General features: G+C 48.3%; 10 protein-coding genes across 10 annotated transcripts; 7 read left to right on the forward strand and 3 right to left on the reverse strand.

Annotated features, from left to right (window-relative positions):
• Positions 1–2446: 2446 nt before the first annotated feature.
• F5B22DRAFT_645017 (ribosomal protein S25) lies at positions 2447–2953 on the forward strand (the record flags this gene model as incomplete). The annotated part of the gene is made up of 4 exons (XM_047978518.1): positions 2447–2496; positions 2555–2568; positions 2658–2867; positions 2928–2953. 4 exons carry the CDS (start codon positions 2447–2449, stop codon positions 2951–2953), a joined length of 300 nt encoding a protein of 99 aa, XP_047832357.1.
• A 1644-nt stretch (positions 2954–4597) lies between these two features.
• Positions 4598–6445, forward strand: F5B22DRAFT_600507 (mitochondrial carrier domain-containing protein). Its single transcript, XM_047974527.1, has 4 exons — positions 4598–4830; positions 4966–5064; positions 5214–5459; positions 5514–6445. The coding sequence occupies exons 1-4, from the start codon at positions 4792–4794 to the stop codon at positions 6075–6077; spliced, it is 948 nt and encodes a 315-aa protein (XP_047832358.1). The 5' UTR covers positions 4598–4791; the 3' UTR covers positions 6078–6445.
• Positions 6446–6563: 118 nt separating this feature from the next.
• On the forward strand, positions 6564–7460 carry F5B22DRAFT_600510 (CENP-S associating centromere protein X-domain-containing protein). The gene has a single exon (XM_047974528.1). It carries the CDS (start codon positions 6740–6742, stop codon positions 7214–7216), a length of 477 nt encoding a protein of 158 aa, XP_047832359.1. The 5' UTR covers positions 6564–6739; the 3' UTR covers positions 7217–7460.
• A 2016-nt stretch (positions 7461–9476) lies between these two features.
• F5B22DRAFT_635351 (uncharacterized protein) lies at positions 9477–10172 on the forward strand (the record flags this gene model as incomplete). The annotated part of the gene is made up of 2 exons (XM_047977125.1): positions 9477–9868; positions 9932–10172. The coding sequence occupies 2 exons, from the start codon at positions 9477–9479 to the stop codon at positions 10170–10172; spliced, it is 633 nt and encodes a 210-aa protein (XP_047832360.1).
• Positions 10173–10355: 183 nt separating this feature from the next.
• Positions 10356–11917, reverse strand: F5B22DRAFT_78742 (putative heme binding protein). The gene is made up of 2 exons (XM_047980565.1): positions 11393–11917; positions 10356–11284 (listed from the first exon to the last, which is right to left on the reverse strand). The coding sequence occupies exons 1-2, from the start codon at positions 11744–11746 to the stop codon at positions 10787–10789; spliced, it is 852 nt and encodes a 283-aa protein (XP_047832361.1). The 5' UTR covers positions 11747–11917; the 3' UTR covers positions 10356–10786.
• A 1084-nt stretch (positions 11918–13001) lies between these two features.
• F5B22DRAFT_600526 (40S ribosomal protein S5) lies at positions 13002–14412 on the forward strand. The gene is made up of 4 exons (XM_047974529.1): positions 13002–13227; positions 13300–13339; positions 13481–13664; positions 13736–14412. Exons 1-4 carry the CDS (start codon positions 13128–13130, stop codon positions 14051–14053), a joined length of 642 nt encoding a protein of 213 aa, XP_047832362.1. The 5' UTR covers positions 13002–13127; the 3' UTR covers positions 14054–14412.
• F5B22DRAFT_600529 (uncharacterized protein) lies at positions 14413–16089 on the reverse strand. Its single transcript, XM_047974530.1, has one exon. The coding sequence runs from the start codon at positions 15480–15482 to the stop codon at positions 14544–14546; it is 939 nt and encodes a 312-aa protein (XP_047832363.1). The 5' UTR covers positions 15483–16089; the 3' UTR covers positions 14413–14543.
• On the reverse strand, positions 16040–17631 carry F5B22DRAFT_78882 (3-oxoacyl-reductase). Its single transcript, XM_047980566.1, has 3 exons — positions 17188–17631; positions 16594–17114; positions 16040–16463 (listed from the first exon to the last, which is right to left on the reverse strand). The coding sequence occupies exons 1-3, from the start codon at positions 17247–17249 to the stop codon at positions 16270–16272; spliced, it is 777 nt and encodes a 258-aa protein (XP_047832364.1). The 5' UTR covers positions 17250–17631; the 3' UTR covers positions 16040–16269.
• Positions 17632–18072: 441 nt separating this feature from the next.
• F5B22DRAFT_79134 (Hsp70 protein-domain-containing protein) lies at positions 18073–21512 on the forward strand. Its single transcript, XM_047980569.1, has one exon. It carries the CDS (start codon positions 18194–18196, stop codon positions 21176–21178), a length of 2985 nt encoding a protein of 994 aa, XP_047832365.1. The 5' UTR covers positions 18073–18193; the 3' UTR covers positions 21179–21512.
• Positions 21513–22333: 821 nt separating this feature from the next.
• F5B22DRAFT_78925 (aspartic peptidase domain-containing protein) lies at positions 22334–24236 on the forward strand. The gene is made up of 3 exons (XM_047980567.1): positions 22334–22759; positions 22841–22961; positions 23094–24236. The coding sequence occupies exons 1-3, from the start codon at positions 22498–22500 to the stop codon at positions 24064–24066; spliced, it is 1356 nt and encodes a 451-aa protein (XP_047832366.1). The 5' UTR covers positions 22334–22497; the 3' UTR covers positions 24067–24236.
• The last annotated feature ends 1128 nt before the right edge of the window (positions 24237–25364 follow it).

Raw genomic sequence — 25364 nt, forward strand, 5'->3', positions numbered from 1 at the left:
CAATCGACCGAAAGATACCTAAGATAAGCAGCTCTCAAATGGTATTATTACATGATTATGGCCTTGGAAATCGCTCGAATAGCACATTGTAATCTTATAAATAAACCAATGCTAGATTCAAGTATACTTATGCTGCGATGCCGGACTATTGATACAACGACTAGTCTTGCTTGAAGTCCTGTACCTGGTTGAGTACTTGCACGACTAATTGACAGTAGACTGTGTCATTAATATCATTGTCGGCCGTGCAGACCATTGTACCGTTTTCAAGAAGACTTTCAATCCTTAGCGGTGGGGGTATAGCTACATGGCCTAGAACATGAACTGGCAGGCAATAACTATACCAAAACTTCAACGTTTCAAAAGTTGACTCGATCTATACCCGCTGAACTTGCTTCAAAGCTATTCATCCCTCAGGCAGTAAGACGGTCCGATATGATAGCACTTCGTATAAATATGAAATAATCAGCAGGGTTGTCTCGCGCATTCATGACCCAAGCACATGGGCCTGTATTTTATGATGGGAGATGATACCTATGATACAGCGCCAACAATAAAGAGCATGAACCAGGACAACTCCCATTACATGTTAAAGTCGACCGAGGACATAAATGCGGCTTATATGTCATGCCGCGTGGAACAAAACCTAATAGTATTTGGAATGGGATCATCTCCTAACACTTTTGAATTGAAAGCCCAGAAGTAATGATACTGGTGTATAATAAATCCCATAGCAGGCCAGGCCATTTACAACAGTGGCTTGTTCCAAAGTCCTCTAGAAATTTGAGGAGGCTGTGACTCTCTGCTGAGGTCTCCAGGGTAGTCAAGGCATGGAGGCATCAAACCATCGAGATTTTCACCGTGCCATTAGTACTCACAAGAAGCGACTCGAAGCAAAAGACTGAGAGGCAAATTCGTCCGCATTGGCAAAAGGCTTCGGACGGGAAGGGTTTCCTTATCCATTTATACTCTTTGAACTCAAGCTTATGCTGGAAAACTAGTTTTGGAAGTTGGTCTCACTACTGCGGTTTGAGAGAGGCCCTACATATTCTTCCCTACTCAATTGAGGTGGGAGATTCATTCAGATCCGTAGTGATTACTATCAGGGTAACCTCTCATTAATGATATAACAAGGCAGAGATTGGGGCTTGGAACCAGTGATATTCACAATAGAATGATCCACCAGGACTGCAAAAGTCCCTGGCTAAACAATTCCTTCTTGGATGTACAATTAGACTGCTAATCCTGACCGTCTTTGCCTCACTGATCTGTTTCATGAAGCGAAGTTTGTACAGCTTCACTTTTAACGTTACCTGCATGTCTATCAAAGATCATGAACAGATGTAAGAAGGATTACCGTACTGGCTCAGACCTTATACGATGCGAATTCTGTCACAGTACAGTACTATATAGTGAGTGCAGAGACGTCAAGCCTTCGACTTGATAACTCGTCGTTACCTTTTGGTGGCGTAGTGGCATAGTACTGCACTCCTTATGTCATTCCGTGACAAATTCCCTAGGCGCAGTATACAAACGGCGAAGTATTACCGATGTTGATTCCTTGACTTCTAGGAAATTTATTGGCAGAGCAGTCTAGTAGCGGTCTTCACATCAAATACCTGATTCCGGGAGCTTCGTTTTCGCCATTGCGCCTCCTTCAACTTGCCGGTGGTCGTCTCGAATCAGCCGAAGTCAAGAAAATATCTAGAAAGCAGGTCTCACACAAATTGGCGGTCATAGGAAAAACAAATATTACCCCCCTGGCAATTAGAGAATACTTTACGACAAACAGGGGGTCTTTATTCCAATGGAGGGGCCATTCACGCCCTTCTGATATACAAACACGATTCATATGGACACTGAGCATATCATGAAATTTTGTTGGCCCAATGAAGCCCTGGAAGAGGCAATACGTAGCGTTAGAGCCACTTCCGCACTATATTCCAAAGAGTGTACCGTAGATTCCGATCGGGTTTCGACCAGATATGGTATAATGAGGAAAACAATAGCAAAGTCCATGTTAGAATTGACGCCACTGAGATGGCGAGAATAGGGCTACCAAAATCACGACCAGGAACAAAAAAGCTGTAAGGGTTACAAGACCAAGTATTTGGTACTGATCCTCTACAACCTGCAAGAAGTGATGAATGAGGACACGAAAAGAAATACTCAGAAAATCAAGCCTAAGAACAGAAGGTGTACATACCTATATAGGTACTTAGGTACTTCCAATGATCCAGAGGAGATAGCCTCAAATTCTTACATAAGCAATATCAAATGATCAGCCACAAGATTGGACCTCACTAGTTGCATACGGGTCACGTGCCGCCACAATTGCAGTAGCACACCAAAGGCTCAAGCGAACTTTTGTAAAATTCATATATACTTCGGCCCCTCCACCTTCCACACATCACCAACCACAGCAACACCACACAGAATCGACAAAATGGCTCCCGCTGCGACTGGTGCGAAGAAGCAGAAGAAGAAGTGGTCTAAGTATGTAACAGCTAACTCTCGTCATTTTCTGCATTTAAACTGACTGTGATTTGAATAGGGGCAAAGGCATGTGTTCCTGTTCATTGGTGATATGGTCACGCCACCGAAATGATTTACCATACCTCCCTGTGAGCTACAGCTAACCTGACTTTCTACTGCAGTCAAGGACAAGGCCCAGCACGCTGTCCTGCTTGACAAGACCACTTCCGAGAAGCTCTACAAGGATGTCCAGTCATACCGTCTCGTCACAGTTTCTACTCTGGTCGACAGACTAAAGATTAACGGTTCGCTGGCCCGGAAGTGCTTGAAGGACCTCGAGGAGAAGGGACAGATTAAACCCGTCGTCACTCACAGCAAGATGAAGATCTACAGTAAGCCGCTCCAGAACGATATTCTATCATAGTGGTCTGAAATATGCTGACTTTGTACAGCCCGTGCCGTCGGCGGTTCGGATTAAATAACCCATCTCACGATACCACGATTATGAAAATTATCGGTCGACCAAGAGAAATCGACAGATTAGAGGGATCACGGATGGGAATTTGATGGATTCGGCCTCTTGATCTTCGGCGCAGCATATCACATGGGACGGTCACGGTTTTGAGCTACTGCAGCTACCTTCAGATAGGGTCGGAATACATACCCTGTGCATCTTGCAGTGCATCTTGCACACAATCTTCGCACCGAACCTCTGGCGCAACATCGCGATGCTCTCTGTCCGTTCCGAATGTGCCTAGGGCAATGTGAACTATAGGGCAATCCCTTCGCCAGGCTGTTCCACAACACACTCGCACAGTTCGTAGCCAACTTGATCGCTGTTCGCACAGCCCAGACGACCAATTTGGTTGTTGGAAAATATATTTTCAGCTGAACTCAACCAACCACTCAATCTCTGTTGTGCATATATTCAGGGCGTATTCCACCTAGTCTGGTCATGACAGACCTCCAGAATGATATGTCCCGCAGCTATAAACTAACGTGGTTATGTGGAACATTTCCGTTTGAGTCTATCCGCGTAAGGGTATACAGATGTAAGCTTGCTGTAACTGTGCTTCAACTAAAAGCAATTCGACACATTCGTGTCGGTGACCATCATTTATGAGGCTCTGCTGTGGTGTGCTCTAGTTGAGGGGTATCCCCCCTGCAATTCTCATCACCCAGATTGCAACATAATGAAGCCTACCGAGGTTAATTGAGTACTCCATGTCTCTACTTACACTAGATAGATATCTTTGGGTACGCTTGGGAGTAGTGCGCACAGGTATTGAATGAATAATACAGGTAACCTTTTCTTTAGACCCGCTCCATTTAACTTGTCTGGGCTTTCTTGGCGCGCGCAATGAGCACCTGGGCAGACCTGAATTGGCACATTTTATCTCTCAGTCGATGGTGTTTCTTGCCTACTATGTACACTAGTAGCTCCTATCGACCGGCTGGAGACAGGGCTGGATATCCAGCATGCTGACTCGCTGGATGAGCGGCTGGATTCGGGAGGCCAATGTGGGGAGGAAAGTCAGTTACGGCTACTGACTCCCGCTACCTCCACAGGAGAAAGGATGTATAGTAGTGTAAAACTGTTGGCAAATTTTATGTGCCTCCTGCTAGTCATTGGAGGGTGAGGTAGGACGAAGTGTGCATAGGTATACTGTACAAAGCACTGTCTGGTCTAGGTACTGCAGTTGGACAAGTAAAGTGTTTAAGGCATTCCAGCGCTACTCCAGACCCTGAGCCACAAAGCACTTCGAAAATTTTCGGCCTGGGTCGGTTAACACTGCATTATCTATGTAGATTCTAGATACCTACCTGGTACTTGCCTAGGTATCTTCTATCGCGCTACGCCTCGTATTGACTTGCCATATCTCGAAGCTCTTTAAAACGAGGTACCAGTACGTAGTAATTGTATAATATTTTAAGGAGGAAGAACACACGAGGTATGGTAGAGAGGGGTATGCCCAGGCGGTTACATTAGCAGACTTGCAGAGCCTTTTACTGCATGCCTGTGTACATACTCAGACAGTGCATGTACAGTAAGGCAATGGTGGGTCTCGGATCAAGGCCGCACACTTGCTCACCGCGCTAACAGGACTTGAATAGGCATTGCTTCGGGATAAGTCGCTATCAGAGGTAATCTTGCACTAGATCCACAGTGCCCCGGCAACCACTATCAAATTTTCCGTATTTCAAGTTGTCCTGAATTTAAAAACCTCAACCCCGTCCATCTTCCCTTCTCCCAACTTCATCAATACCCCATCTCCACTCCCTTCACAGTCTTCAGTCTCTGCGGAAGCCTTCAAGATGAGTTCAGACGCTAAGCCTAAGGTGCTGGGCATGCCGGTAAGCTCGATCTTCTGCGGAACCGCCATGGTGCCTCGATTCGATCGGTGTGGGAAGTGTCGTGATCGAGTTGCCGCCATGCGCGCGCTTCCAATTGACCATACCAATCCATGCTAATTTCAACCCGCAATATAGCCCTTTGTCGCCGATTTCTTGATGGGTGGTGTCTCTGCCGCTGTATCGAAGACAGCTGCTGCTCCCATTGAGCGTGTCAAGCTTTTGATCCAGAATCAGGTATGTCTATTACATTCAGTTTCCGTGATATATCGGAAGTGAGCGATCGTGGTGTATAAATGCACACATGCTAGGGTCAACAATACCGCCGCGGGCATCGCACTAAATAGGATAATACGATGGACGAATATTAACTTCAATCTCAATAGGATGAAATGCTTAAGTCTGGCCGTCTCGACCGCCGGTACGCCGGTATTGGAGACTGCTTCAAGCGCACCATGGCCGACGAGGGTGTCATGTCTCTGTGGCGTGGTAACACTGCCAACGTCATCCGATACTTCCCTACACAGGCTTTGAACTTCGCTTTCCGTGACAAGTTCAAGGCTATGTTCGGTTACAAGAAGGACAAGGATGGCTACGCCAAGTGGATGGCTGGTAACTTGGCCTCTGGTGGTGTAAGTTTTACTGGAATCATAATATTTAGTCTGATAAAAACTAATAGAGTCTAGGCTGCCGGTGCTACATCACTGCTCTTCGTCTACTCGCTCGACTACGCCCGTACGCGTCTTGCCAACGATGCTAAGAACGCCAAGAGCGGTGGTGACCGCCAGTTCAACGGTCTCGTTGATGTATACCGCAAGACCCTCGCTTCCGATGGTATTGCTGGTCTGTACCGTGGTTTCATGCCTTCCGTCGCTGGTATCATTGTCTACCGTGGTCTGTACTTCGGTATGTACGACTCGATCAAGCCCGTCGTCCTCGTCGGCCCCCTCGCCAACAACTTCTTGGCCTCTTTCCTCCTCGGCTGGTGTGTCACCACTGGTGCTGGTATCGCCTCTTACCCTCTTGACACCATCCGTCGTCGTATGATGATGACCTCTGGTGAGGCCGTCAAGTACAACGGTACCCTTGATGCTGCTCGCCAGATCGTTGCCAAGGAGGGTGTCAAGTCTCTCTTCAAGGGTGCTGGTGCCAACATCCTCCGTGGTGTCGCTGGTGCTGGTGTGCTCTCCATCTACGATCAGCTCCAGGTCATCCTCTTCGGCAAGGCCTTCAAGGGTGGCTCTGGTTAAATGTTGTATGCGTTAAAAGATGGGGACTCGGTGTAATACAGACGGCGGGAACCCCGGTAGATTCCCGGGGAGGCTGACGAAACGACTGTGATGGAGATCACGGCGGATGGCTTACAGATCGACATCACATTGCTGAGGCGTTCTGGAACACGTTGATTTTGCGGCATGAGCTGATAGACGAGGCATATTCCCCTTGCGAAGCCTTGTTATTCGGCTTCCCGCTGTAATTTAGACCCTAGGCAATTCCTTTGACTGTATTCTCTGCATTTTCTCTTGTCGGCTGGATTTGATGTTTCCCCGGACTTGTATCATCAAAAGAGTCCGTACGATGACTGATAGATTTGTTAATGCAAGTGTTTTCAAATTAAGCGTCTTAACTGGTAATACCAATTTCCTCTGCAATAGTCTGGCAGGCTTTATTTTGTTGGTGACTACCTACAGCTGGATGCAGCTGGCAACACAGTGTACTAATTACCTACTTAGATACCTACCTAACATGGTGCTGCGGGTATCTAGGTAGGTAACAATCCGACTGCAGCACTGGTCGCGAACAAGTAACTCTACACTGCCCGTGCTTACAACCAAGGTCCAGCTGCTTTTGGGAAGTTCACTTGTCCCAGCCAACTCAATTGCTAGGAGTCTGAGATAATTAGTGTTCTTAGATGGCTTCTAAAAGCTCTTCGAGGGGAACCGCTCGGGGTGCGCGGGGCGGTACAGCACCAAAGAAAGCGTCATCACGCTCCCAAAACACCAATAACCCGCAACGTCGACAAACAGATGATTCAGATCACAGTGGCACTGACCCGTTTGCTGACGACGAAATACCACAGCGGCGGAGCAGAAACAACAATATCGAGAATGAGGGACACGGGTCAGAGACGATCGAAGTTGATGACGAAGACGCGGAAACAAAAAAGACTATTCCGCCCGAGCTTCTGACTCGAATTCTCCACGAGTTTTTTGAGAAGGATGGCACGCGAATCTCGAGAGATGCGAACAAGGCGATAGCCAAGTATATGGATATTTTTGTGCGCGAAGCGATAGCTAGGACTGCTGTGGAGAAAGGCAGCGGATTTTTGGAAGTAAGCGATTTGGATACGCTGAGATCCGTGTCTCTCGTGTTGTCCCACCTTCTGTAGATGCTGACTTGTTATATTAATATAGGTTGAAGACCTGGAGAAGGTTGCCCCTCAACTACTAATGGATCTGTGAAACTGAGACGACTATTGATCGACGAGACTTCCATTACAACACCAGCTTATCAAAATCGTGAGGTAAACGTTACAACGCTACACGCTTTCTAGAGACCGCGTTACACGGAGACTCGCGCAGCACTCCGTATTCTGCCTATTCTATCAATATGATTACCAATAGGCTTTTTTTGGGCCAAAGATAAGCGTACGGCTGGTTTATTGTGATGCCCAGACTGCTTCGTCTGATCTAGGTAGATCTGATCTACAACATATTACATACTGGCGTGAAAATATGCACGAGCCCCTTCACACCTAGTATGGCGATTCTAGCACTGAAAACGTATTATTGCCATCATACTGATACCGACTGTTCGATTAATGCATGCCTGCAAATGCAAAGTGGTCTTGCGTGGCCAGACCTACCCGCTGCTATGCTGGTATAATCGCTTATACGATCGACGAAACAAACATCGGAAACGAAGGAAGCAACCATGTTCTTGGCCTAAGTTTTTAATATTGGACCAAATCTGGCTGATAGTTATGTCAACAGCGCGGCGTAGGCTAGAAAGCTCTCAAGCTCATACATCTTTACTTACTACGCCGGACATCAGGTGCCCGTCGCAAAATTTAACGCTTACCGAATAGATTACATCTCTGAAAGACGCCAAGGTTATAGGGTTTGTTGTGGATGGGTAGCTGCTGAGATATCAACCACCGGGAAGATTTGATATGGTTTAAAGTTGATGGCCGACTTGAAACAATGCCAGGCCTTTGAAGCGCCGTGGCGCTAGCACCATGTACATAGGTATGAACACAACCATGACTTACACTTACTAAAGTAATAGGTAGATTAGCAACTTACAAATAAGGTGTGAATATGCCTGCTTAATACCTTCGCCAACAGATCTCATGTGTTGTTTCTTGAAACATCTTTTTCTGCAAGGCGTAAGCCTGGAAAGCTTTGCGTCCTTAGGGTAGCATTCTGGATCTGCGCTGTACTGCTATCCTGTTAGTCTAGGGGTAAGTAACCGCGCCCTGAATGCCACCTTAATTAAGTACATACCTAGTAGAAAGCTGTAGGTAGCGTGATGGAGCTTGTCAGCTTGATGGAATTGGTTAGGATTGGATCGGTTAGGATTCCGTTTGGGATCAAGGAATACCTACCGCAAGCCCTTCATTTGGCTACGTACCGTCAGGAATCCGGGGTTGCATGTGAAACTGGGTGGGTTTTGCAGGTGTCGCAACAAGGGCTTTGCCGCTAATCTTGAAGCACTTCCGTGCCCCGAGGGGAACCTGACCCCCTGCAAGGCCCCCTTTTGTCGGTTAACCCTGAACTTCGATTCGGCCGGTGTCCGAACTTACCTCAACTCGTAGGCTATTTTTGAGAGAGGCGGCAACGCCCTTTGGCAAGGAAGCAATAATAGAACCGCGAAAGGAACGTAATAGACAACCGGTAAGATGGCTTGAACATATTGAATCTGCAGGTTAGAGGGTGAAGCAAAGCTGGATAGGTATGGTAATGCTTCCTTGTAACGCCTTTCATACGCACTAGGCAGTATCCTGGCCAAGGGTCGACGCGCATGGCTTCACTGATCTCGAATTGAACCAGGCACTGATCATAATTCATTTCGGATGGGGAAATATCCCGGCTGCTATCGCCATGGGGTTTCTTACCACCTGGCCGGCTAACAAGGCCGTTGCCTACTCAGTAGTGTAGGTGCACGGTTGCACTGCCCAAGAAGGTATGTGGCGTACTCTGCTGTGCTGTCAATCGAGGTCGAAACGTGTTTCATAGATCTCCTCACGCCTCGTTTTGCACACTACCCTGGGCGGATCCCAGACGTGACAGAGGATGGGTAGATGGATGCGCGCTGGAAGGGTTGGCAGGCAATGCCAATGGGAATGAATGGCTATGCACATCAAATGGCGATCCTTCATCTTCCCGACCCTTGGCCTCTTTGGCTTTTTAAGGCCTGTGCCGCCCCTCGGATTGAGATGTCTGTTTCTTCTCAACTTCACTTCACATTCTGTATCAAGTCTCTCGTCTTTGGGGAATATCTCCTTTCTTTCTCTTACTTTCCTGTCCGTCTTAATCTTCGTCAGGCTAGTCCTACTCAGCGCGAGTCGCTTTATTCATATTAACGCTCTCTCTTGAAAATCAACTAGCAACTCCGATCTTTCGCTCACTCATAAAAAAAAAATCAAGATGCATTTCTCAACTGGTATTGTCGCTACTACCCTGGCGGGTATCGCTACCGCTCAGAAAGTTCACGTCGTGTCCGTCTCGTCGCCCAACAACTCCCTCGCTTTCTACCCAGACAACCTCAAGGCCGATGTGGGCGACATGATTCAATTCCAGTTCCTCGCGGGTAACCACAGTGTCGTGCAGTCCAATTTCGACAACCCTTGCACACCTATTCAGGCCATCAACGCCAGCCAGCCCGGTATGTTCTCCGGCTACATGGCCGTCGCCGCCAGCGAGTCCACTGGCATGATCCCCGTATACACCATGGAGGTCAAGGCCGCCACCCCGCTATGGTTGTACTGCTCCCAGGGCAAGCATTGCCAGGCTGGAATGGTCATGGTTGTGAACGAAAAGTAAGTTGTTTGCTCCCCATCCACATAATCCATTAACTATGTGAGGCTAACCTCGCGATCTAGCACTTCTGCCAACTCAACAAGGTCTTTGGCAAACTTCAAGGACCTTTCTGCTGCCGCGACTGAGAACCTCGACCCTACCAAGATCTCTGGCGCCGGCAGCGGCGCTGGCGACACCACTGGCGGCACCACCAGCTCTATCCCCAGCCCTACCGATACTCCCGCGGCTGGCCTTGGTTCAGCTGTTTCCGTATCAGCTTGGACAGGTCTGCTCAGCATTGCTGCTGCTCTTGCCTTGCTATAAAAGATCTGATACTCCAAGATGGGGTGGAATTGGTTTTGTGAGACTTGAACTGAGCCTATTATATCCCGGTGACCTTGGCGGATGTAAGAAAAAGGGACTTCGTCAGTTTAGTCACCAATTGGCCAGGGCTCGAGTTCGGGACGATCCAGTATTACTGAGGCTGTATTTTATATAACTTGGCTGTTGAGGGCCAATCATTTAGATGAGTTTGGTCTAATTGCTGGGTTGGCAGAAAAAGCGCTATATGGAACGTTTTAGATATTTGCGAACTGGGCCTCTCCTGATTTCGCTGTTATACATAATATACCCATTGACTTGAAAATGTTTACCTTTGCCAAAAAGCGTGGATGCATGAGACGAATTGTTACTTGACTTTGTTGAATAGCTATGCCATGGTACAGATGACTGTTCAAGTAGCTGTGTGAAGGAAAATCAGATGCGGTTTAGCAACTGGAGAAAACTGATTAGAAATTACATTCACTTTCTATGCAAATTTATATGAATAGTAGACTGATTCTAATTACCTGTATGTCCGCACGCCTTCTGGAACATTGAGAAGTTGGAGATTTGATCTAATTGATCTTGTATATGGAATAATCCCGACACAGGTCGTTCTATGCTGAGGGTATGGTCCTCTTTGTTCTGCCTCTGGCGGCGGACTTACACAGCGTCCGCCTGGGCTCGCTATCCAGCCAATTCTTGGGCCGTTTGAGGTATCCAACCTTGGGATACTTAGCGTTATTCTCGAAGAAATTCACCCAATGTAGCAAGCCCTCGTGGACACGCTTCAGCGCATCCGCGCGCTCTTTCTCCTTTAGAGCCGCTAGTTCTGCAGGACTCCAGTGCGAGTCGACCTCAGGGTCGTCGAGGGGTAGGTACATCTCCTCAACTCCACGCATGTCTGCTGTCCGGTCCTCGGCGAAGCATCCCGTCACATAGCTCCGGGCTGCGTCCACGCCAGTGAAGTATCGGTACGAGCCATCTGGCCCATACGTGCGTCGATTCGAGGACACGTCGAAGATGGTGCCGTTAATGGCAAGGTAGAGAGGTTTTGTCTCGTCGGTGCCGTCATAGGTTGCTAATTCGGCTGGGGTAAGGTAGATAGGACCGCGCTGTTTGGGATTCGTCAGCATTGTCAGGCTCTTGAAGGCTCAGTATAATCACACAATCTTGGAGTTTCTGATTCGAAAGATAAATGAAATGATAAAGTAGCAACACACCAGCTTTGCTTTCCACCAGTTCGCCTTTAGATACTTGGGCGGGTGCTTCATCCCCCACGTGAAAGTCTCGCCGCCTGAGATCAGGTAACTGAGCGCAAACGAGGCGAATATCAAGAAGGATATGACCCGGAGGATATCGACCCATGGGGTATATTCCTCGTCTTCTTCCTCGAGTTTCTGTTTGGGGGATCGGTTCTTTTTCCGGAGTCTCTCGGACTCGGCCTCTTCCCGCTCACGCTCGATCTCTTCGGCTTCGGACGTGTCTACCTCCTCGACTTGTGGCGGCTCAGGGTTCGTGGCGGCGCTGGCCTTCGCCTTGCGTTGCCGTACGCCATCGCTTCTTGTTGTCACCATGTTCACTAGGCGTCAGGTGGTACGAGACTTGGTGTGGTGAGTGCGAGTCTCGGGATGTCGCAGTGTCCCGACTTCTGGTATTGAAATAAATACAATTGGACTACAATTATAAAAACGAGACAGATGTGTACGCGCAACGAGGGCAACTATAGCTTCGAGAAGCAAAATACAATGTTAATGACAACTATACAAGTTTCAGAGCAACATGAAGTATAGGTGGCATTCTCACTGTACGCCCTCCCTTTCAAGCAGTTATACGCGGAAGTTGGAGCTTCCGCTGTACCCTATAGTGCTTACCTACCAGCTGGGGATATGAAAATGGTCTACTGAGGTAATGCCCAAATGGTCAAATCAAGTCGCTCTGATTGGCTGAGTTCGCAGGTAGCCTGTTCCTATTTTTTCGACCTTGGGTACGGAGTACTTCGCTTCAAGATGCGAGTTTCGGGCGGCCGCTGCGAAGTCATGCATTGAATTTCCAATAATAGGCATGGCATCTAGGCAACAGGAATGAATATGTCGATATGCGATCTTTGAAAAGATTTCTTTAATAACAAATAGGACTATAGACAATTGAGGTTACCTTGTTCAAATATGGATGTTGGCCGGCTACAACACACCGGGTGCCGAGACTCTTTTTTTCTATGGCTACCACTGTACTTCGTATAAGCCAGGGCTCGCCAGGCTAAATACTTCAAAGAGCGAATGGAGGAGAATAGGATTTGCCTCCCCCGAGATCTATTGAGAGATAGTTATTCCCAATGGTGGGAACAGTGGGACTTGTCGTTAAGAGAAAGAATTCAACGAGTGTAGACTACCTAGAATAGGGCTTAAAGGTGCATTACCTGCTTTTCTGTGGTGAGCCTTGAATCAGTGGCTCGTGGGTTTTTACATGTAGTAACCCGAGATTTTAGCTCCAGAGCCCGCCGTTAACTGGTATCTCATCAATTGAGCGATAATGGTGAATTTATTGATTCTTGTGTGCTTGATATGATATTTCTTGCAATTAGGATCGCGTTGAATCTTATTGAATACGACATTGGTTCCTCAATTAGTCCAGCTTGCGCAAGATCTTTATAAACATTTATCTTACCAAAGAGAGCCAGCTGTTGACAGGTGAATAGTGGGTGTCTGGTCTAGGTACCTAAACTACTAGTGCCAGCCACCACTGCAGCACGTACCTTGGTACCCACGTAGCTAACATTGAGCCCTAGCGCACCCACCACGGCTCCCCTCTCGCTTGCAAATCCAATTTACACCTTCGCCTGCCGAAGTGAAGCCGGCCAAAAACTTCCAAGTTCTGTTCTGCATCTCAATATCGCGACGCCTCCCCACCATTTCACTTCACATCTTCCACCAGCCAGCCAGCCAGTTACTGCCCAACATGTCTGACAACGGTGAGATCGAGGTCGAGTCCAGCACCTACCAGGTCCTTCCCAAGGACGTCGTTGCCGAGGTTGGAAGCATCAAGCTGTTCAACAGATGTAAGTTTTGCCGCATATAAAATTGAAGCCGATCCGGTGCTGGCAAGAGCTGTGGCTAACTGAGGGTACTAGGGAGCTATGAGGATGTTGAGATCCGTGACATCTCGTTAACGTAAGTCGATTATGCGCCCACAATCGAAATCCCCAGCCAATTCCGAACGGTTACACGCAACTTCGCGCCGAGTACAGAACATCGCAAGGGAGAATGAGAAAAGCGAAGCAAGAACAATAACTAACGGAGGAACTACCACAGCGACTACATCCAGATCCGATCACCAGTCTACGTACCTCACTCTGCTGGCCGATATGCCGCCAAGCGATTCCGCAAGGCCAACTGCCCCATCATTGAGCGTTTAACCAACTCGCTCATGATGCACGGCCGCAACAACGGCAAGAAGCTCATGGCTGTCCGTATCGTTGCCCACGCTTTCGAGATTGTAAGGATTCCCCAATACAACACAAATGTTTTTGTTGTCGACCGCAGTGGCGGATTCTAATTTTGTGACAGATCCACCTCATGACCGACCAAAACCCTATCCAGATTGCCGTTGACGCTATCGTCAACTGCGGCCCCCGTGAAGACAGCACACGTATTGGTTCCGCTGGTACCGTCCGACGACAAGCCGTCGATGTTTCTCCTCTGCGTCGTGTCAACCAGGCCATCTCTCTCCTTACCACCGGTGCCCGGGAGGCTTCTTTCCGCAACGTCAAGTCCATTGCCGAGTGCCTTGCTGAGGAGCTTATCAACGCTGCCAAGGGTAGCAGCAACTCGTACGCCATCAAGAAGAAGGACGAGTTGGAGCGTGTCGCCAAGAGCAACCGATAAAGCAAGGTGGCGATCTCTTTCTGGGTTTTCTTCGGCGTGGACGATCTGGGCATTTTACACTGTGCATTTGTGCGTTCTGGCTTAGGCGGGATGTGGTATCATGGCATGATAGTCATATAGAGCGTATCAATACAGCTCTGCCTAGGAGGGCAAAAAAATGAACTCAAAATTACGAACTTCAACGAACTTGTCTACCAACCACGGTGGTTATGAACTAGTGAGCTGGGTTCTTGGAGTACGGGAATGTCTGATAATTTCTACTGTAGGCTATCGGATTGAAATTAGAACAGAACAACCCACAGCATCGTCACGATGAGAAGATGCCGAGTACATGGAAATTTATTATTTATTGTGCCAACTCCTGAATGAATCCACAATATGTCACCACTACCTGTGTACTGCATAGCATGTGTTGAGGTGGCAAGATAAAGCCAACTCTAATTACGGACATAGTACCCCATATGGTGATTTCTCCTCGTCCACGACTCAGTCATATCGTTGGAACGGTAGACTTGACCTCCAGCCGCTGGAACATGCCAATATGAGGAATACCCTCCTCATAAAACCTTCCCATACCCCTATCGATCTTGAAGCCCCAGCGCTCGTAAACCTTGGCTACAGCCTCCTGTGCATGCACACAGACGAGGCCATTCCATTTAGGAATGTCACCCGCTTGGTCGACTTGCATTGTGTCCATACCTAACTCTTTGACGCTTGGGTTGAAGTACGTCGGATTCTCTTGCAGCCACCGCTTTGCCGCATTCCATAGCTGCACAGCAATCTTGTGGCCGCGGAATTCGGGCAAGACCGCCATTCGCCCTAGCTTGACGTATGGTTCCTTGCCATTGTGGAACTCCGTCTGTCTGTCCGCGCCGAACGGGAAAGGGTCAGACATTCGACGCTGATCAGCTAAGCTAAAGGCTCGATGGCGTTGTGGAGGATCTGCTGCCGTACCGTCGAGGTTGTTGCCAGGTGTTTTGCTTTCCCCGCTGGACTGACCGTTAGCCTTGTTGGCAGCCCCGTTGCTAGAAGAGTTGTTATCTTCCTGCAGCACACCGCCCACGTAGCGGGCACCGTCCGGCGGGTGTGGCGGGTGTGGGAACGGAACGATGCGTAGCGTGCCAATGGGCATGGTCCGGGTCTCGGAGCAGCGTTTCTGGATGACGAGGTTCGTTGCCGGATCGCGTACCTCTGGCGTCGTCGTCATTCTGACCGATGCATACATGACCCAGTGACAGGATCGAGCGTCGTCAGAATCGTGCTCATTCTCCAGTGGACAACCTTGCTCTTTCACGAACACCGCTTCCCTGACGCTCATCGCATCTCTGTAGGCTATGGGGATGTGTGATGGCTGCTGATCATGGGGTAGCTTGGGGTTGTACCCATCCAACCTGCATGGTTCCAAATGTGTTATGAATGGAGTTCCCATGGTAAAAAACCCCAGCTCCGCGCAATAGTCTTAGGCAACGATTGAGGCCTTGCTGTTGAGCGGGTCGTTTAATGGTGTGATTTGAACTAGCTGTGATACTAATGAAAGGTGTGGCGATGTGATCAAGGGGCTAAGGAAACTGATGGGAATATAGACAAGTAGAGTAAAATTAACTAGTCGATTGGGGAAAGCCTGAAAGCCAAGTTGAACAGCAGATGATTGGGTTTTCAGACGGCAGTGCTTTCCTTGCCTTTATATAAATTAACTTTTGAGGCAGGAACACGCGGGCCGTTACACGATTATGTGGGACTTTGCTAGTTTGGGAGGTGATAGCGGGATGTGACGTGAATGTCTTGCAAACGTCCAGAATGTTGGGTAAAGGCTCTGTTCGATGTGAGATTTAAATGAGTATGTGAAGGAGAAAACCTTCCAATTTGAAGTTGGGAGCTTGTTCCTGTCATTTACCTTGAGGATCATGCAAAGAAAACGCCACCCAGCGGTAAGTATACGTGTAAGACTAAACCAAGCTAGTCATCGAGACGGACCCGAATCCGGATTGAGAGCCGCCTAATCTATTCGGCACCGGTACAGCTCCGGGATCCGCTTTTTAACCCCCGAATCACGTAATTGCTAGGGTACCTCTTCGGACTTGTACGCGGGGTTGTCCAGTCTCTGCCCTGTCGTTGGACACCATAGGAGGTATACTGATGTACACAAGCCAAGTGGGATGATATTTTCTTGTATGTTTTCAAGGTTAATTGTGCCTAAAACGCTCCATATGCCAGGATCATTTCAAGCCACCGCTCAATAGTATGGACTGCCCCGTCAAGTAGCCCGTGTTACATAACATCTTAATAACCCCGGCACACTCATCTGGCGTCCCTAACCTCCCTACTGGGATTTTCCTCACGTCACCGGGAGTTCCCTCCAGCATCTTTGAATCTGGAATCATTCCTGTGTCTCCTATCATCGCGGGTGCCACTATATCGATAGGAGTCAGTCATCACCTGTCTAAGCGCCGTCTATAAAAGAACCGGCGAGTGTGGGGTAGTCCTAGAGGCTACTCTGGTCTGAAAAAATGGGAATATACTACGAAAGAGGTCTAACTCACCATCGTTCACCGTGATACCAGCTGCTGCATGCTTATTTGCTAAGTTTTTCATCATTCCTGATAATCCGGCCTTTGATGCGGCATAATGGCAAGCATTTATGCCACCACCAATGGCCGCTATGGAGGAAACAAAAACGATGCGCCCCCACCCTTGAGCTTCCATATGTGGGATACTGAGCTTAGATAGGATGAAAGACGCTCGTAGGTTGATATTGAGCGTATAGTCCCATTCCTCAATGCTCACGTCTAGGATTCCGGGGAGACGCTTTCCATAACCGGCATTCGAGACTAAAATATCAGGTCCATCTTGTCCATGGTTCTTCTTGATGTCCTGAAACAGCTTCTCAAGGGCGGCAGCGTCGCCTGTATCAACTTGATAGGCGGTAATTTTCTGGCCTTCGACAGTAGGCTTTGACTCTAGCTCTTTGACTAAATCCTCAACGACTTGGAACTTGCTGTATCCAGTTAAAGCTAGTGAGCAGCCTTCAGCCCAGAGGGTGCGAGAAGCCGCGGCGCCGATCCTGCTGTCAAGTCAATGCAAGACTCTCGGGAAGGGCCTCTACCAACGCAAAGCATTGAAGCAATTTAGCATACCCTCCAGAAGCGCCTGTAATCAGTGCCAAGCGGCCGGAAATCCTATTGTCAACTGGCTTCATGGTGACGACAATGAATGTAATAGCAATAAGTCGATTCTGGTCTTCTATTCTACTATCAAGCCTGATCGAGGATATTTATACGCAAGATATAGTGACCTCGGGAGTGCTTTACCGAGAAGACGACTTGTAAGTTAACTACAACTACCCCTCTTCTCAACGCCAGTCTACTGTAGATAGCTATCTAGCTATGTATCCAGGGAGATAGCTAACGTTTGAAAACCGTTTGAATTACCTCAGCCGACACTACAGAGTGTTCTCGGTCTTCGTCTGCCCAAAAAAGCCCACGGTGGGCTAACCACCTGAAGACCAAGAGATATGTGTTTATATAAGTAGGTATAACTTACATGATCGTGCATCTATCTATGTATGTAGGCGAGATAGGTACCTGGAGAGATATTGAAGGGGACCCCAGACCCACCCATTGGCACCAAGTGTGGTGTGCTTGTCGCTAGTGAGGGCTTAGTGGGGGGTTATGGCAGCTAGGCCTGTCCTGGCATGACCAGAGTCCAGCGGGCCAATCAGGTCGGCATGGGTGTCTTCAGTGGGAAATCCTTGCTTGTACAGTGGGATTTTTAGTAACACGTCATTCGTTTGTGTGAAACTGAGGAAAAAAGTGTCCTAAAGATATGCTGGAAACAAGCTACTAGGTCACCGCTGCTGGGGCTTGTGACTACTTCTTCGTTGAGGCCAGATTATGCCTAGATAATTCATTGCCCGTGGGATCTCGAGCAAATATACAAAACCTTCAATTGCCCTTACTGTGGTGCCATTTATTTTCTCTATGCATCACCTTCCCTTGACTTGCCCACAGCCGCACTCCCCTCTACGCTACAACAAACGTTCTTTAGCAGTCTGCATTTGACAAAGACACCTGCTGGGTCTTGGTTAATATCCTGGCGCAGGCGAGCCTCGCGCCGAACTCGCTCTTCCCACATTTGCCCACCATGGCACCAACCTTCTCGCCAAGGTCGATAATCCTTACTGCCCTTCTTCTCTTTTCGACAAATGTACTTGCCGTGTCTGCCGTCATTGGTGTCGATCTTGGAACCGAATATATCAAAGCTTCGCTCGTCAAGCCCGGTATCCCCTTGGAAATCGTCTTGACCAAGGACTCGCGAAGGAAAGAGACAGCTGCCGTTGCCTTCAAGCCTTCCCAGCATGCTCTCGAGAGTGGCTCCTACCCCGAAAGAGCCTACGGCTCAGATGCCGTAGCTCTTGCTGCGCGATTCCCTGGAGATGTATATCCCAACCTCAAAACCCTTCTTGGCCTTCCCCTCGACGATTCAATAGTTGAAGAATATGCCGCGAGACACCCGAGTCTTCAACTCAAGGCCAAAAACAACCGGGGCACTGTCACGTTCAAGAGCAAGGCAACAGAGGCGGAGGAGGCTTGGATGGTGGAGGAACTACTAGCTATGGAGCTCCAGAGTATCCAGCGCAACGCCGAAGCTCTTGCTGGGCCCGATTCCTCCGTCCGTTCTGCTGTCATCACTGTACCGCCTTTCTATACGACTGATGAGAAACGGGCTGTAGAATTGGCGTGTGAGCTTGTCGGTCTCAAGGTTTTGTCTCTAATTAGTGACGGCCTAGCTGTTGGGCTGAACTACGCTACCAGTCGGACTTTCCCAACCGTCAATGAAGGAGGCAAGCCAGAATACCACATGGTGTTTGATATGGGTGCTGGCTCCACCAAGGCGACTATTATGAAGTTCCAAGGTCGCACAGTCAAGGACATTGGCAAGTTTAATAAAACTATACAAGAAGTCCAGGTTTTAGGAAATGGCTGGGACCGAACACTAGGTGGTGATACTTTCAACTACCTGATCGTCGATGATATGACCTCTAAGTTTATAGAGAGTTCTGCTGCCAAAAAGGCTGGCGTCACTGCTGAGGGTGTACGCGGACATGGACGCGCCATGGCTAAACTTCTAAAAGAAGCTGAGAGATTGCGGCACATCTTGAGCGCAAATGTCGACGCAGCTGGAAGCTTTGAAGGGCTTTACGAGGATATCGACTTCCGATACAAGATCACACGGATAGATTTTGAGAAGATGGCGGAGTCCCATGCCGAAGGGGTTGGTGTCGCCGTTCAAAAGGCTCTAGATGTAGCTGAGCTCGATGTCACACAACTCGACTCTATTATTCTTCACGGTGGTGCTTCTCGGACCCCATTTGTCCAAAAGGAACTTGAGAAAGTTGCAGGCGGTGACAAGCTTCGCAGTAACGTTAACTCAGACGAGGCCGCCGTATTCGGTGCCGGTTTCAGAGCTGCCGAGCTAAGCCCAAGCTTCCGCGTCAAGGAGATTAGGGTCTCTGACGGAGCTGCCTACGCTGCAGGGATGAAATGGACCAACCCTAACGGCAAAATTCAGCAGCAGCGACTTTGGACTGAGCGATCTCTGCTTAGCGCCGCGCCCAAGGAGGTCACGTTCACGAATCATGAAGATTTCTCTATTCGATTTTTCCAGCAAGTCCCATCGACTGAAGGATTTGTTGAAAAGGAGGCGAAGGAAATTAAAACCAAGAATTTGACCGCCACTGTAGCTTCACTCGTCGTGAACCATGGCTGTGTCGAGGCAGATATCCAACTAAAGTTTCAGCTTCGGCTAAGCCCTGAAAACGGCGAAGTGCAGGTTGCTAAGAGCTTTGTTGAGTGTGAGACCGAGGAAGCTGAAAAAGAAGGTATCATGGGTGGTGTGAAGAACTTGTTTGGGTTTGGCAAAAATAAGGATCAAAAGCCCCTGGCAGATGGTGAAGAGAGCAGCGAAAGCGAGACTACGTCTGCAGATACCGCTACAACGTCATCGACGGAATCTGCCGCTAGTCCCTCCTCCTCTGCTGAATCCACCGAAGATGTTGAAACCCCCAAGAAGAGGGTTGTGACCATCCCAATAGGTTATTCTATAGAAAACCTAGGCATCCCTAGTTTGTCCAAGTCAGATCTTACGAAAGGAAAAGATCGTCTCAAGGCTTTTGAGACATCCGACAAGGCTCGCCGTCTTAGGGAAGAGACCCTCAACCAGCTAGAGGGCTTTACATACAAAATCAGAGATCTACTAGACTCTGATACATTTGTTGCGGCGTCTACCGAAGAAGAGCGAGCCAAGCTGGAGAGCAAGGCTAGTGAGGCTAGCGACTGGGTCTACGGTGATGGAGCAGATGCCCCTCAAAAAGAGCTCAAGTCAAGGCTCAAGGAGCTTAAAGACCTAATGTCTCCCATACAATCGCGCATGGAGGAGTCTTCTAAACGGCCGGCGATGGTTAAGTCTTTGAAAGACTCTTTGAACCAAACCAACACTTGGATTAAGACAATTAAAGAGCAGATTGCTGAAGCCGAGGCTTTCGCTTCTTCTATAAGCGCCAGCGCAAGTCCATCAACGGAGGCCGCGTCTAGCGTCACCGAAGCACCATCTCAAGGTGCTGGCGAATTTGATGGGCTTGAGGACGAACAAAGTACAACAGCATCGACTACTACGGCCGTGGAAGATCGGGGCCCTCCTCCACCCCTATATACCTTAGACGATATGAAGGAGTTGACGGAGCTATATGACTCCATTGTAAGCTGGCTAGAAGAGAAGATTGCAGAACAAGACAAACTTCCTGAGACGGCTGATCCTGTCCTGCTCGTCAAAGAGATTACGGAAAAGACGAAGAAATTAGAGAAAGCGGGCGTGGATATGGCCATGAGGAGCGTCAAGAAGTTTGAGTCCAAGTTTAAGAAGAACAATAGCTCAAAGAAGACGTCGAAGACCAAGACTAAGAAGAGTACTACCAAAACCAGCCAGGATGGCTCAGAACCAACAATAGACATCAAATTTGGTGAGAACGGAGAGATGCCATCAGCGGAGGAGATCGAGGAGATGATCAAGAAGTTGGCACAGGAGCAAAAGAGCAAAGACGACGCAAAGACGAAGCATGACGAATTGTAATACAGTATATCACAGGCAGTATAGATGGTTTTGTTTGATGGATGAATACAGTGCGATTTTCTCCCTTCAGATGGCTGTCAGAAATTGTACAACTGGCCGTCCCTTCCGGATTATGTGGTAGATTAAAGTGCCGATGGAATGAAATACTGGTGGGACTGGACTTCCCAGCGTACGCCCATTACGTTTCAAACGCCATTCTCAGTACAAGTGGTATCGCATATAACAGCGCTTTCTGCCTGCGGTCGGGCCGCGACAGCATATTAGATGCAAGGCAGCGGTTGATGTCACACCAGATAGGAGAGCCACAACGGGTTGTACTACAGTAATGAGCTTCTTGTACTCTATGGCATGCAGCTAGCCGAGCAGGTACCCGAATTCGCAAGCACTGCCTATCATTCATTCCTATCTGGGTGTTTGGTGAAGATCTTTCTGGTATTTGCCGAGATGGATAAAGGAGTAACTTGTTGGCTTCACAGATACCTCGGCCTATTGTTATGGCATGGGAAAGGTGCAGGAGATGTGAAATGATTTACAGCAGCTGACAGTCACAGTCACAGTCACACATACAAGCGCAAGTACAAGGAAAGGAAAGACTCGGAGTGAGGACCTTTAGGATATTACCTGCTCCCTTAGCAGTTTTGGTCTGCTTGGGTCAGTGGTACCTAGGATATGGACGGTGATGTTAGACAGGTGACAGGTTGTACATCAGAGGATTCTGCAGGAAGTCGCCTGTTGTTTGTTCCTTCCCTTTTTGCAGGAAGATATCGCCTCGGGAAGCCACCAGGCTGGTGCATATCAGGTATCGAATTGCCTAAGAATATAGACCAACAGCTTCTTGGGACGTCATCACATGTATACTACTTATGTATAGCCCTGCTATCCCAGCTATCACTACATGACACAGATACTTTTCACCTCGGAATCTTCCTCCTATCCTTCTCCATCTGGTGTTCACCTGTCATCCATATGCCAGTAGTCAAACAACTATAAGACACATTTGTTCCCCCTTAAAATTGTTTCTCATCTTTATATTCTGTCCAACACATTAGCCCAGCACTGTCTGTGCATTAGCAGAAAAAGAACGCCTTTCCAACTGTTCAGTTCACTACACAACTTGTTGCCTGTCACTGGTACATACATGTATGTCTCATTGAGACACTACCCATGCACCTGCCTCGTCTTGTTTGCACTTACTTCACAAATACTTGATAATCATCACCCTCTACCTCGGCCTCTCTATCTAGACTGAGCGTAATATTACCACTTCTCCATCCACCTCTGAAACACAATAGCCAATTTGTGGTGTATCAACCAACAAGATGCGGTCCCCAAGCCCTCTGGTGCTTGTAGCCTTCCTTTTCGCCCTCCTGGCACCTACTCTCGCATCCCCTGCTGTCACTCACTTCAAGCGTGGAAACACATTCTCTGTCCCTCTGGTTCACAATGCCGATAGACCTCGCCATGGCCCATCTGAAGTTCTCAGAACCTTGAAGAAGTTTAATCTCGAAATTCCCAATGGCCTACAGAAAGCTGTCGACAAGCACCATGCTAAGACGGCCTTCCTAGCCGCACCCAAAGACGGTAAGCTCTTTCAGATTCCCATGCTCGTTTTGTTGAGTAGTTTCTCATTCTTGAGTGGATTTTATACTGATGTGACCGAAGGTGGCACTGGCACTGTTTCGGCAAACTCCAAGGACGGGGACTTGCTTTGGCTTGCACCTGTTAGCATTGGTACTCCACCCCAGGAGTTATTTGTGGACTTAGATACTGGATCGACAGATAGGTAAGCAATGCTCCCTGAAGTTCTCATCTGATCGTAGACAAAAGCCGTTATAAGATAATAGTTCAAACTTATATCATGTTATGCCATGCCATATTGTTGTTATATCAGGATACTAATCCAAGAGAATTGCAGTTGGTTCTTCTCGACCGATACCAAAGCAAGCGAAGTTGACGGCCAAACGCTCTGGGAACCCAATAAGTCTTCTACCTCGGCTCTGATTGAAGGTTGCAGCTGGTCAATCATCTACGGAGACTGGTCTACTTCGTCCGGAAAATGCTACACCGACACCTTCAAGCTCGGCAATCTTAGCATCCCAAACATGACAATTGAGTCGGCGGAATCCGTCTCTGACATGTTTACCTCCACTTCCTATATGTCAGGACTCGTTGGTTTGGCCTGGCCAGATCTCAAACAGACCATCCCACCTCAGAAAGCTCTCATTGAATTTCTCCCCGAGGTGCTCGATGAGCCTGTTTTCACTGTCGACTTCCGCCACAATAGCAGTGACGGGTCTTTCAACTTCGGCTACATAGATGACAAGTTATACGAGTCTGATATTGTCTACACAGATGTGGACACTTCAAGTGGCTTCTGGGGTGTCAAGAATACCGCCTTCGGCATTGGGGGCGAAAACCTCACCTACTCATTCCTTGATCCTAAGCCTGTCATCATCGACACTGGCACAACATTACTTTTCGCCCCAGAAGCCTCAGTCGACACATATTACGCTAAGGTACCCGGCGCTAATTTTTCAATGCAGGAATATGGTTATGTAGTCCCATGCGATGCTGAACTCCCAGACTTTCTTTGGGAGTTTTCCGACAAAGCGGGGAATGTCGTGAAGGGGGCTGTCCCTGGTGCTTACCTGGTTTATGCCCATACCAGCGATGAGCTCTGCTTTGCTGGTCTTCAGTCCATCTCCTCATTCACTGGAGTTGAGGGGATCTTCGGTGATATCTTCCTCAAGAGTGGATTTTTCGCCTTTGATATCAAAGGAAAGCGCTTCGGTGCTGCAGCGAAGCCCCTGAATATCAGTAACGGCAAGAGAGATATGAGCCTGCACGGAGGCATCTATAACAAACCAGCCAAAACTATCTTCATCTAGGATGTATCTCGCATCATCGGGGCCCAAGGTTAGATGTATATGACATTTCTCCTGGATGAGAAAATTTGGTAGTTGGAGATTTTGGAGCATGAAGCTTGTGGCTAGAAAGTCTTGTACTCTCAGATTGAAAGTTTGACTAAAGATGTCCCTACACAGCTGGCGGAAGAGTATCCTTAAATGGGACCGAGAAATTATTACGCCCAAAGTAAAATCAATATGATTGTTGATCCCGATCACTGTATTCTAGCTGCACAGGTATAGATATAAAGTGATTATCTGATGTATATCAGCAAACCAACGTTCTAGTGAAAGAGTCACCAGGCCAGCGGTCAGTGTGCAATGCGCGCCCTTCTTCCACGGAGGCGTAATAAGGATGCAAGGGATGCTGGCCTGATAAGTTGTTTTAATGTCTCACGAGGAGTATACTGTTCTCATTCACCACCCTCTCATTATTTCGGAATTACTCTTTTGAACCGATGTACAAACAATCTACCCAGCTGTGCCTTCAAAATCTATTTACCCAGATATTAACCTTCAACTTGAAGACACTTCATTTTATTTCTTGTGTGTGTTAAATAGCCTGCAAACCAGCGATATCGTCACCGCGACGCAGAATTTCCTTTTGCTTCGTCTTCGCCACACTGTCGCAAGCACTCGGCGACCGAGTTTCCTCGTTCTCTACCGAGCCGATGCGTGCATTCGCAGCTCGTGCCTGCAAGCGTTTATAACGGCGCTGAGGAATTTGCTACCGAGTGCGGGGACTTTCGCCCATCGGAACGCCAGGGGGACGGCCGAGGCTGACTTCAAATGATATTATGCATGTTGCTGTGACTTCGGTACACTGCACCTTCTGCTTTGGGGGACTCTACTATCCTATGCATGTCTCTGCGAGGTCTGGGTATATTCGTCGTATCCGCAACGCGATGAAGTCAGGTAAGGCGCATTGCTAGTGAGACTGGAGGCATTGCTTCTACTTGTCTGTCTGCTCTTATCTGGCCTCCTTCTGGTGGGAACTGGCGGAGTTGGGAGAAGTGCCTCTGCTGATCGGGGTTGATTGTGCCGTGGTTGGAGCCTTGGAACTTCAGGTGTAGGTACTTGGAGCATGCATGCAAGTACTTACCTATGTTTTGACATCTGCATGTGAGGTCTGCTTAAGTTATTTGAAACTGAGGTTGGGTATCATAGGTAGCGCGTTCACGCCTCTGTTTGTATTCAGCTATCTGCATTGAAAGTGCAATATTCGATGTGTAAATACCTCGCTTCAGCCTGACACCCCAGTCATATCGCAGTAAAGCTGT

This window comes from Xylaria bambusicola (genome assembly GCF_022495145.1).
Source record: "Xylaria bambusicola strain CBS 139988 unplaced genomic scaffold F5B22scaffold_13, whole genome shotgun sequence".
Lineage (NCBI taxonomy): Eukaryota > Fungi > Ascomycota > Sordariomycetes > Xylariales > Xylariaceae > Xylaria > Xylaria bambusicola.

What these genes read in the sequence shown, in the direction of transcription:
- F5B22DRAFT_79134 (XM_047980569.1), top strand. Translation starts at nt 18,194, where the DNA reads ATGGCACCAACCTTCTCGCCAAGGTCGATAATCCTTACTGCCCTTCTT.
- F5B22DRAFT_78882 (XM_047980566.1), bottom strand. Translation starts at nt 17,249, where the DNA reads ATGAAGCCAGTTGACAATAGGATTTCCGGCCGCTTGGCACTGATTACA. An exon ending in ATTACAGGCGCTTCTGGAGG is followed by an intron (nt 17,115 to 17,187) that starts GTATGCTAAATT and finishes ACTTGACAGCAG; the next exon opens with GATCGGCGCCGCGGCTTCTC. An exon ending in TGGTATCACGGTGAACGATG is followed by an intron (nt 16,464 to 16,593) that starts GTGAGTTAGACC and finishes CTATCGATATAG; the next exon opens with TGGCACCCGCGATGATAGGA.
- F5B22DRAFT_600510 (XM_047974528.1), top strand. Translation starts at nt 6,740, where the DNA reads ATGGCTTCTAAAAGCTCTTCGAGGGGAACCGCTCGGGGTGCGCGGGGC.
- F5B22DRAFT_78925 (XM_047980567.1), top strand. Translation starts at nt 22,498, where the DNA reads ATGCGGTCCCCAAGCCCTCTGGTGCTTGTAGCCTTCCTTTTCGCCCTC. An exon ending in CCTAGCCGCACCCAAAGACG is followed by an intron (nt 22,760 to 22,840) that starts GTAAGCTCTTTC and finishes ATGTGACCGAAG; the next exon opens with GTGGCACTGGCACTGTTTCG. An exon ending in GATACTGGATCGACAGATAG is followed by an intron (nt 22,962 to 23,093) that starts GTAAGCAATGCT and finishes AGAGAATTGCAG; the next exon opens with TTGGTTCTTCTCGACCGATA.
- F5B22DRAFT_600526 (XM_047974529.1), top strand. Translation starts at nt 13,128, where the DNA reads ATGTCTGACAACGGTGAGATCGAGGTCGAGTCCAGCACCTACCAGGTC. An exon ending in ATCCGTGACATCTCGTTAAC is followed by an intron (nt 13,340 to 13,480) that starts GTAAGTCGATTA and finishes GAACTACCACAG; the next exon opens with CGACTACATCCAGATCCGAT. An exon ending in TTGCCCACGCTTTCGAGATT is followed by an intron (nt 13,665 to 13,735) that starts GTAAGGATTCCC and finishes ATTTTGTGACAG; the next exon opens with ATCCACCTCATGACCGACCA.
- F5B22DRAFT_600529 (XM_047974530.1), bottom strand. Translation starts at nt 15,482, where the DNA reads ATGGGAACTCCATTCATAACACATTTGGAACCATGCAGGTTGGATGGG.
- F5B22DRAFT_78742 (XM_047980565.1), bottom strand. Translation starts at nt 11,746, where the DNA reads ATGGTGACAACAAGAAGCGATGGCGTACGGCAACGCAAGGCGAAGGCC. An exon ending in ACTGGTGGAAAGCAAAGCTG is followed by an intron (nt 11,285 to 11,392) that starts GTGTGTTGCTAC and finishes AATCCCAAACAG; the next exon opens with CGCGGTCCTATCTACCTTAC.
- F5B22DRAFT_600507 (XM_047974527.1), top strand. Translation starts at nt 4,792, where the DNA reads ATGAGTTCAGACGCTAAGCCTAAGGTGCTGGGCATGCCG. An exon ending in CTAAGGTGCTGGGCATGCCG is followed by an intron (nt 4,831 to 4,965) that starts GTAAGCTCGATC and finishes CCCGCAATATAG; the next exon opens with CCCTTTGTCGCCGATTTCTT. An exon ending in GTAACTTGGCCTCTGGTGGT is followed by an intron (nt 5,460 to 5,513) that starts GTAAGTTTTACT and finishes AATAGAGTCTAG; the next exon opens with GCTGCCGGTGCTACATCACT.